General features: G+C 45.6%; 1 protein-coding gene and 2 pseudogenes across 1 annotated transcript in view; 1 reads left to right on the forward strand and 2 right to left on the reverse strand.

The window, feature by feature from the left end:
- Positions 1 to 2,624, reverse strand: part of LOC102882876 (zinc finger protein 665) — a gene marked incomplete at its 3' end in the record, with an annotated part of 18,380 nt that extends 15,756 nt beyond the window's left edge. Inside the window, exons 1-3 of the mRNA XM_006908172.3 lie at positions 2,506 to 2,624; positions 997 to 1,394; positions 13 to 105 (exon numbers count right to left, since the gene is read on the reverse strand). Coding sequence (XP_006908234.2) covers positions 13 to 27 — 15 coding nt within the window. The remainder of the gene's footprint in view (positions 1 to 12; positions 106 to 996; positions 1,395 to 2,505) is intronic.
- A 202-nt stretch (positions 2,625 to 2,826) lies between these two features.
- Positions 2,827 to 2,941, forward strand: LOC112476797 (annotated as a pseudogene).
- A 6,020-nt stretch (positions 2,942 to 8,961) lies between these two features.
- Positions 8,962 to 9,462, reverse strand: LOC112476795 (annotated as a pseudogene).
- Positions 9,463 to 10,481: the final 1,019 nt, after the last annotated feature.

Here is a 10,481-nt window from a genome sequence, read left to right on the forward strand (position 1 = left end):
AATATAACTTACCTGAGAAAGAGCCATCGCTGACCCCCTTGTCTTTCCTCCTCCTCCACCGCTGGGCTTCTTCCTCAGGCAACAAACAAGTCTTTACAAGTCAATCTGGAAAGTTGAAATATGCCTTTACCAACATACCTCCTTCCTGTCCACCACCGATCACACAAGGAAAACCTCAGCATGTGGAAAACATGGTGTCTGCTGCCCCTGGCACAAGATGCATTTAGGGTCAGTAATTGCTTCTCAGAGACCAACAAGTGAGGCTGCCCTCTTGGTAACGTCTTCACATACACTGCAGCAGTGAGAACCTCGGCTGACCCGACACTCCCCTTCAGGTCACAGACGTGGCCCTGATTTAACCTGGTGCAGGGCAAAGCCCCCACATCTTCACCTCACACCTCCTCCCCCAGTAATGAGGACCCAGAGCCTTGCTGCTCAAAGATAAAGATTAGTCTCACCTGAAGCACTTTAAATATTACTGAGACTGGGCCCAACCCAAATGTTTCACCGACACGTTCTTCTCAGGGGCACAAAAGATGTCACTGCAAAATGCCCCAGCAAATCTAATGGGAAGCGCCATGTAGCACTGCTCAGAGGTTAAGACTAGCACATCTCCCACCTGCTTCTTTTTTCCCACCTTAATTGAGGCATAATGGACAAAAAATCTATGGATATTCAAGGAATACGATGTGATCAGTGAAATATATAAAATAATTATCACAATCGACTGACTACATGGATCAATTCACAATAACCATTTTTTATATCCGAGTAGTGAGAACTCTAGGACTTATCTCTCAACAAATTTCGAATATGTAATACAGTGTAATTAAGTGTACTCATGATGCAGTACTTCAGATGGTGACATCTTACCAAAGTCTGTACTGTCTAACCACAATCGCCTCATCTTCTCCATTGCTCGCCCCAGTAAACCACCATTCTCTCTGGTTCTGAGTATGATTTCTAGACAGCACATATGCCAAGTTGATACAATACCTGTCTTTCTCTGTCTCTATTCATCCGTGTTGTTCATTCCTTTCTTCATTTTTACGGCTGAGTAATATTTCATTGCATGTGTAAGTATATGGATCACACTAGTGTTCTCCATTCATCTGTCAACACTTTCAGGTTGACTGCATACCTGCTCTTGTGAATAATTCACAGATATTTCTTCAAAATATGATTTCCATTGGATATATATCCTGAAGTGGACCCCCACTCCTTATTCACTATGTATTTCCTTCTCCTTCTATATATCTACCGCCATATATCTTTCTTTTTTGTTATTCTGCTCGCTTTGTTCCCCTCTCCTGAGGATGTTTCAAGAACATGTACTGGGGAGCGAGATCTCAAATGCTCCCTAGAACAACAGTTTTGTAGTTTCTTTTATGCATCTGAAATTAAGAAAAGAACATAAGGTAGATTACTTGAAGATGAGAGAAAGCAAGGCAGGGATAGGTTACAGGACAGCTAAGGAGATGATGATGTGCTCTCCTGAGAGTGGTCATGTCTGGAGAAGCATTATTTCTAGCACATCAAAGGTGTGTTAACCTGGATGCATAAGCATAAAGAACAAGACTGACTTGAAAACCTTAAAAAATTCACAAGCCTGGGGTGTGACTAACTACCATGACTACCTAGTTAGGAATTCTGGTTCACTACAGAACTCCTTGTTCCTCCACAGCCCCCTCTTTTGCTTACAGTCATCTCCCTGGAAATCCCAATTTTCTCTGAACTCTACCTACCTCCTTGCAAGTCTCTCACTCATTCTTTACATTGGCATCTGTTCTCCTCACTCTGCTCCCATCACTTTCTCTATTTCCCTCTCTGGAGCCCCGTTTCTCCAGACTCCCTCGCGCATAGGAGTGGGATGGAATAAGAGGCCTGACTCCCCGACGAGCACATTTCCTAGTTGGGTGGAATGTGGAACGGACGACCAGTAAGGGGAACAGGGCACGTCCAGGTCACCCCCACAACCGCGGGATCAGAGGAAGGAGAGGCCTAAGGAGCAGAAGGGCAGGGGTTAAGGGGAACAGATAGACAGGGCGGGGAAGCTGTCTCAGGAGAGCGGGGAGGACTCCAGAATCTCAGTACCAGGGAGAGGACGCGGCGTCTCTTGGGCTGGGATGCCCGGCGCTACCTCAGGGACCGCGAGGGCGAGGCCGGGCCGCGCACGAATCCACCTCACTGAATGTGGCGAGGGCGCCTGACAGGCGGAGAGGTCAGGGAAGGGTTTTACAAAGGAAACCCAGGCGAAAGGCGGATACGTGAACGGAAAACGGAGAAGCGGGAGGCAGGGAGCAATCCCGGAGCCATTTCACACGCCAAGGGAAGCGCAAGAGCCCTTACAGCGACACAGGAATTTTCTTTTTTTTTTTTGGACTCAGGAATTTAAAGAAGGAAGGGCCGGCTGCGGGGATGATAAGGTCCATGGCGACCACAGACCCCCTATATGAAGAAGGGGGAATGTAAACGCAGGTTTAGGCTAGAAAGACGGAAACTCACGCTGCGCAATGTAACCTCTTCGCCCGGATCCCAGCTTCCTTGTCTGCAAGAAATGGCGCGGATAAAAGTGAGGGGCGTCCCGGGGAAGATGCCTGGAGAGAGGTCAGGATGGCGCAGTGGCCCATGGGAAGAACAAGGAAAGGGCCGTGGGGCGGGACAGGAGAACCCAGGGGCGGGACCTAAAGGGAGGGCCGTCCTGGGCGCTGACTCTGTAGGGGGCGGGGAAACAGGCTTAGAGGCGGGACCGGTGTGAGCTACATAGGGAAGGGGCGGGATCAGGGATAGACCTCGACTGCCCTTGACTGAGAAGAAAAAAAAAATGTTTACGGTCATACCACTCTGAATCTGCCCGATCTTGTTTGATCTCGGAAGCTAAGCAGAGTCGGGCCTGGTTAGTATTTGTGAGACCACCTAGGAATACCAGGTACTGTAGGCGTTTAAAAAAAAAGGAGAAAAATAAATCTGGTGTAGGTAGGGGGGTAGGGGCGTGGAAGGGGTGGAGTTCCAAAGGCGGGACATGTGAGAGGCCAGACAAGCGCAGTGACTGCGAGGATTTGAAAAGTAAACGGTGTAAAGGCGTGGTGCTGGCGGTGCTTAAGCATTCTAGGGCTTCGCTCCCAAGATTTCTTTTACGGATGTCTTTAGCCCCTGGCGGAGCAGCCTCCTCATGTTAAGTTACTATGTCCAACAGTTTTAAGAAAAAATATTAGAGTTATGTGAGCCACTTGAGTTGGAAACTACGATGTTTCCTCTTAAGTTAAAAATGATTTATTTAAAAACTTATTTTTGCGAGCTGGTTGCATGTAACTTCTGCTGGTGAGGCTGAGGCAATGCAGCGGGAACTGGGATGTGGCCACGGCTGGGACCCAGGAATATTTCTGCAACTGGAACTAATGTAAGCAGTTAAACGGGCAGTTGCCCGGGAATGGTTTATGAACTAGAACGTGAAATAAAGAGCTCTCTCAGTAGAATAGGCAAGTTCATACTGACACTAACAAAAGAGCATTTTTTTTTTTTTTTTAGTGCCCATTCACCATGGAGGCCAAGACTCAACATTAAACTTGATTCCACCTACAAGCAATGTTCAGAATAGATAAATCCATAGAGATGGAAAGTATATTAGTGGTGTCCAAGGAGTGGGGAAAGAGGAATTGAAGCACCTGATTCGTGGCTAAAGTATTTCTTTAGTGGCTGATAAAAATACATTAGAACTGGATGTGATATTTGTATAATATTCTGAATGGTATACACTGAATTGCCACTAAATTGTACTTTAACTTGGCCAACCTTATATTATTTAAATTTTAGTTAAAAACAAATGGAGAGCTATAAGTTCCTCCAAGTTATCTATCATGGATCAGTCAGAACACTTGCTGACCAAGTTAATTTTTGCCTTTCTCTGGTCAAAATGAGAACTCTCTCCCTGTTCACTGGGTGAATTGTGTTTTCCTTTCAGGTACAATTCACAGTAGTGGCCAACGCATTCCCTCAGTAGGAGGGACAATGCCTGGACCTGTCTCAGAGGGCCTTGAACAAAGACGTCCTGTTGGAGAACTACAAAAGCCTTCTCTCTAAAAATCACTGACTACATTTGTGTATTTCTGCATTTTCTCTTTTGAGTCTCTCAGAAGCTTCTGGTAATCAGGAATCCCTGTTCTTGGAGAGTGATTGAAGCTGTTTTGAATTGGGAGCATAGGCTTCCTTATGCCTTGGCAGCTTGGAACTGAACAAGATTGCATAATAAAATGATAGTTATTAAGAAATCGGGTAACAGTGAAGACTTTCCTCTTTGGAAGACACTGTTCTAAGCTCCCCTCTGTAATTAATTTATTGATGAATTCTGTGAGCGAAATAGATACTTTAACCTATTCTAACATGGAGAAATTGGAAACAGACTTGAAATTCCTCATGTTCATTCACACAAAGCAAAAGGACATTTTGCAGTGAAACAAAATAGTTTTCTCATTTTATCGAGGTACCTTATGCTGTGACGAAATTATTGAATCTGAACTTTGTAGGGTTATGTTTGAAGCCTCCTTAGAATTAAAAATTGTAAAGCCGAAAACATATGCCACATATCACCATTGCTCCTGGGATTTCTTCACCAAATTCCAGGACTTCCACTACTTTGTTCACAAAGTCCTCACATGAGGCAAGAATAGAACTTAAATATGACTTATTGTAGATATCCTCAGCACATATGTACACACTCTTCCAGGCCTCCAAAGCAATGGAAGAGCAAGCAGATCCTGCCGGCCCCCACAGGCCAAGGGGAGGATGTTGGCCTTCTCTGGGAATGTGATGGACATCATGGAAAAGGTGGAGAATCCCTAGAGGATGTAAGAGCAAGGGAGAAAATGTTGTGGAAAAATCTCAAAACCAATCCAATGAAAAACTGAGCAGTAACTGAGAGAGAAGGAGAATTCAGATTTATTATGTGCCGGCCCAGAGGAGATAGTGCTCTGAAGATCCGGGCAGTGTGCTCAGTGGCAACATTCCTTATATACCAGGATTTTACACAAGCTGATTGGTCAGTTTGAACTCAAACCGTTACAAACAGCGGGAGTTGTTATGCAGATTGCTAGTAATATTGGTAAGGGCAGGAGTTGCTAAGGGTTACTGATGACTACAAATTGTTACAGGAAGCAGGAGCTGCTAGGGGAACAAACAGTTACATCCATTGAACAAAGGGCAAGTAGGACAAAGTGCGTGGGAGCTCTTGCATGAGCTCCTGCATACAGCAAGCAAGTTTACAGTAGCAGAACAAAGAGCTGATTAGCTTTTTTTTTTAATGTAAATTCCTCAAATTTCCTCTTTATTCCTCCCTTTTGATGCCTGTTTAGATTCTTCATAGGGCATCAACCCATGATCTCCCAGTGCCCAGGACTGGTAATTCCATTGCACAAAGATCTTTGCTGTAGTCTTTCTTTGTACTACAGCTTCTACGAGGGAGGTAATTGTCCAGACAACAAGAGGCAATAGGCAAGGCAGAAGGAGGCAGGTACTGAGGAGGAGGAGTACTACTCCAACTAAGGTCTTAAAGACTACGAAGGTAGAGAACCAACCTCCAAAGAGGTTATCAGGATTCCATCCATGCCATACTTGCACAAGCACATGTGCCAGTTTTGTCATCTGCTTGACAAGATCTTCAATTGCTTGGCCCTGCTCATATATCTGTATACAACAGTTAGTGAGATTGAATTTTCCACATACGCCTCCTTCCGCTGCTAATAGATAATCTAGCACCAACCTGTTCTGGTAGATGACATTTCTCATCTGAGCCTGTTGATGTGCAAAGAGAGTCAAGGCTTTCTCAGTCTCATTAGTAATGATTTCTAAAACTGCCTGCAGTTGGATAATTCAGTTCAACATGTAAATGGGGGTTTGGTATCCCCAAGATCCATCTTTTGCCCAGGTGGCAGGCCCATAGTATTAGATTATTCGTTCTGGGGGCCACTCATCCTCGCAGTCCCCTATTTGGAGTTCTCTTTTTACCCTTTGAAGGGGTTATAGGACTGAGTGATCAAGCTGTTCCCCTGTTTTCAGAGATAATAGGAAAAAGGATGGTTTTACCATGTTAATTACACAGCTTCCTTTCCAATTTGTGGGGAAGTGAATATAGGCCATGCTCCCACATATCCAGTAAAGTTCATGTGGGACTGTCCAGTCTCGGGCCCTGCCTGAGCTATGCCAGGCTTCAGTTAGCCCTGGGAATCTGGCCAACAGATTTCTCTTTTTTCTGTTTCCCAGCCATGCACTTCATTTGGACGTAGCATTATAATATTGTTGGCCTGAGCAAATTAAGTTTCTGACTGAGTGTTTGAGATTTCCTCTACCTCTGGCCAGGCAGTATTGTCCAATAATAGTATGGTCTAAAATCCATTGACCATCATTTGAAGTACTGGCATTGCCTGGTTGGGAACCAGTTGAGTAGCTTCCCATGGCCATCTATCTCCCATTAGAGTTCCCCCATATTCATAGTAGTTTTAGAAGATTAAGGTAGTCTTACCTTCTTTGGTGACATGAATAAAGACAGAGCTCACAGTCCTCTGCCCTAATTTTCTTCCCTCCTCAGTGTCCAATTATAAGGAATCTCACGATGAAATTCCCTAGGCTTTGGCTGTGTGTGGACCAGCCAGCTTCCAGTTTGTGGCTGGAGCAGGGCATGTTGTCTTCTTTCTTACGAGAGTTGGTGGAATCCATTTGTGTTGCTCACGATGGAGTTTCTGCAGAAGCTGGCAGTTGCTACTCAAACTTCTGCCGCACATAGACTGGCCAGGTTCCAGGGGTGACCGGAGCAGGGCTGACAATCTTAGATGGACTTCTGCTGCCTCTGGAGTGCGACTTGGAGCAGTTGATCAGGAAGAGGCTCTGCAGTCCAAGTCTCCCAACTTTCTGGAGGTGCTGCCTTCTTTACCCGGGTGTGGGGTGGATTCATGGGGTGATACCTGCAACTTTAAGAGCAGTGTGAGTTGCTAATATAACAGTGTGAGGGGCTCTCCAGCTCGGCTGGAGTGGCTCCTTTTTCCAATCTTTAACCCATACTACATCTCCTGGCTGAAAGGGGTGTACCCAATCCCCTAAAGGGATAAGGGCTCTTTCTAAAGTTACCTGAGTGATGTGGCTGGCGGAGGATCCTCCCTAAGGCCTGAAGGTGTTGGAATATTTCTAGTTAATCTAGAGTTTCCTTTGAACTTTGCTATCACTCGGGGGGAGGGGTGTTCATAAAGGATTTTACGGACCCCTTTTAAAATAAGATGACCTCAGTGTCTTTGCCAGCAGATCCAGAATCCCCTTAATTAACTTTTCTGTCTAATTCTTTTCTACAAGCTATGAGCCCCCTTGTTCTTATATGGATGTTGAGAGATTGGAAGTCTCTTCCATATCTGCTTCCTGCTTAGAATGGTCATAGTCCCTGCCTACTGGGGGTTTCACAGAGCCCTTTTTCTTTTTGCCTTAACCCAAATGGGATCTTGGGTTTTCTGACAAAGCCTAGCTAGAGTGGTTTTGTGGGTCTGGTTCATGCATTCAACTTTCCCTGAACTCTACGGTCTGTAGGTTGTGTGAAGTTTTCATTTGATTCCTAGAGCTTTCGAACAAGGTCTGATTTCCTTTCCTCTTGCTGGCAACTACCCCTCTTTTACAAATGGCCCCATGTACTTACAGGATAGCAAAGGCATACCTTGAGTCAGTGTTGTTATTGGCCTATTTCACTTCAGCCTGCTGTAGTGCTTGGATGAGTACCCATAGTTTAGCCCGCTGTGATGACCAGCCCTGCAGCAGAGTCTTAGCTTTGATTACCTCATCAGCAGTCTTTGTTGTTTAGCCACCAGTGGACAATATTAGTTCTGGGTCTTAAAGGGAACATTTGACTGATCTGGCTTGCTAGAGTAAATTTTGTCCATGACTTCCTCACGTTTGTGGTTGGGAGGCCCTTCCGTAGTGTGGTTTGATTTACTTACAATTTTGAGGCAGACTCATGGACTTTGATAAAGCAGCCCCGATGATGAGTTATTCTGGTGTTGTCCCAGCGTAAGCTTATCTGCTTCCCCAACCAAGATTACTGTGGCAGCTAAGGCCCTAAGACACAGCGGCCATCCCAGAGCTTCCAGATCTAGTTGTTTGGACAAATATGCAATTGGGCATTGCCATGGCTGTAGATCTGGCTGCCTTCCTGGAGAGGCTTTGAATTGCACTCTACTTCAGTTCGTAGATGACCTGCTGCTGGCTAGCTCCACCCAAAGGGACTGCTGGAAAGGCACTAAAGCCTTACTGGCCCCACTCTCTACCACAGGGTACAAGATGTTGTGGAAAAAGGTTCAGATCTGCAAACAGGAGGTCAAGCACCTTAGATTCATCATCTCGGAAGGACATTAGGCACTTGGATACATCTGCTCAATACCTTGGCCAAAGACCAAGAAAGGGGTCTGTGAGTTCTTAGGTGCAGCTGGATTCTGTAGAATCTGGATACCAGGTTTCTGAGAATGCCAAGCCACTATATGAGGGGAATGCCAGAAGGGGAATGGGGCACTCTGGTAGGTATAAGAATTCATGAGTCACTAGGTGGCCCCCTAACTGACATGAGCGGACGACTCGGGACCCCGTGGCCCTAATGATAGTTGCCATACGGTCCATAAGGGGAGCCACAGGCTTAGTTACCACAGAGTATTCAGCCCCAGTGTTCACCATAAAAGTCATTGCTTGGCCTCCTACTTCTATTGTGGCTGTAGGTTCCTGGGGGCCTAGGATCAGGGAGCCCGGTCGTTCCTAGTCTGATTGCTCTTTGACCTGGCCAATGAGCTCTTGGACAACTGGCTCAGGCTGGTATTTTCCTTCACGAGGTTGACTGAACTTCTTTGGCCTTTCAGGCACTTTCCTATGATGAGGGCCCTCATTTCTCCAATGGCTGATCTCTTTGCAGAAGGCGCATTGGTTGTGGTGAAGTGGGGGGTCTCACTAGCTTTTTAGCAAAGGGGAAGGAATCATCCCAACCTGGCTGTTCTTGTTCCGAGCACTCCACCACTGTTCTTCAGGCTTCTCTATTATTACCAGGATCTCACCCTTCTTAAAGGGCAGGTGTTCAACACCTTTTCCAGGGAAATCATAGAGAGTCCGTACATATTCCAATGCCCTTAGATACCAGGGCTTGGGCTTTATCAGGGTGGTGGTGTTTATGTAATGAGTCTTCTAAAACTCTAGCAGAGCCGGAAAGTTGTTAAATTCCAGGTCTCTGATCTTAAAACAGTGTTTAGATAGCAAGTTGATGAGGTGGTAGGAAACTCGCACATTCTCAGACATGGACAGCACATAGTCCCTGGGATAGGTGGAGGAGTCATGGACTAGGAATATGCCATGGAGCTGGCCCTGGAGCCAGACCCATGCCTCCTCGCGAGACATCGTCCCCATATACCAGGCGGAGTGATCTGAGGAGTCAAACTTGAACCTGGTGGAAGGCATGATGCCGGGCCGGGTCTCTGGGCAGCAAAGGCACTGATAGTGCAGGCCTGTCCGGCAATTATGAGTAAAGTAGTTGCACAGGGACTGACGGAGCTGCTGAGATATATGGCAGTAGGAAAATAGGATCTTCCTCAGAGCCCTCTTGGCAGATTAATTTTGCTGATGCCTTCTTGTCCTTTTGCCTAGCCGGTGGGGCCACAAATGCCTTATTCTTTCCCTGCCTAGTTGTGACGAACCGGACCCAAGGGAGCCCTATAGAAACGGTCTGCAGCTATGTGTTTATGTATGGAACTTGGTCTAGATATCCTGGGGTCCCTGTCACTACCCTATACACTGCCCTCACTTTGGGGAGGTCAAAGGTCCCTTCTGAGGGCCAACCTGCCCCTAAGGTGGGCCATTCAAACGCACAAAGAATACGAAGTTTTCCTGAGGACAGCCTGACTCCACACTCCTCTGAGAAACCTTCCTTAAAATTTTCCAACATATAATCTAAGACAATTGGCTTAGCGGTAACTCCCCCCATATTTGCAGGGTTTCCTTTGAAAATTGGGCACAAAGGCCAGTGTTAGTATATTCTTTAAAGTTCGAGAAATCTGGTCAAGGCAGCATAAAACACTGGAATTATTTTGGTGAAGTGCAGAATTCTAGTTTTCTACTTAGAAAACCTTTTTTATAACATTAGTGGCAGACTGACAGTCTACAAAACATTAGAATACAATTCCAATTTTACATCAGTTTACTTCCAACATTTAAATTTCCGATCTTGTTTTGCTTAATTACATAAAATTCTCCTCAGAATCTCTTCACAAACATTAAGCCTTCTTCCACACTTCCCTCATAAAATTCCTCTCAGGATTTCCTTTCACAGACCTTCTACTACTTCCACAAACCTTCTTTCACACTTTCTTTATTCCTTCAGTTTTCCTCTTTTCACCCGTTCAGCAATAACTGATTCTGAGACAAACACTTTTCCTTTACCTTCAAACAAGTCACCAGACTTTATACCTTCTGTTACCAAA

This window comes from Pteropus alecto, unplaced genomic scaffold (assembly GCF_000325575.1).
Source record: "Pteropus alecto unplaced genomic scaffold, ASM32557v1 scaffold443, whole genome shotgun sequence".
Classification (NCBI taxonomy): Eukaryota; Metazoa; Chordata; class Mammalia; order Chiroptera; family Pteropodidae; genus Pteropus; species Pteropus alecto.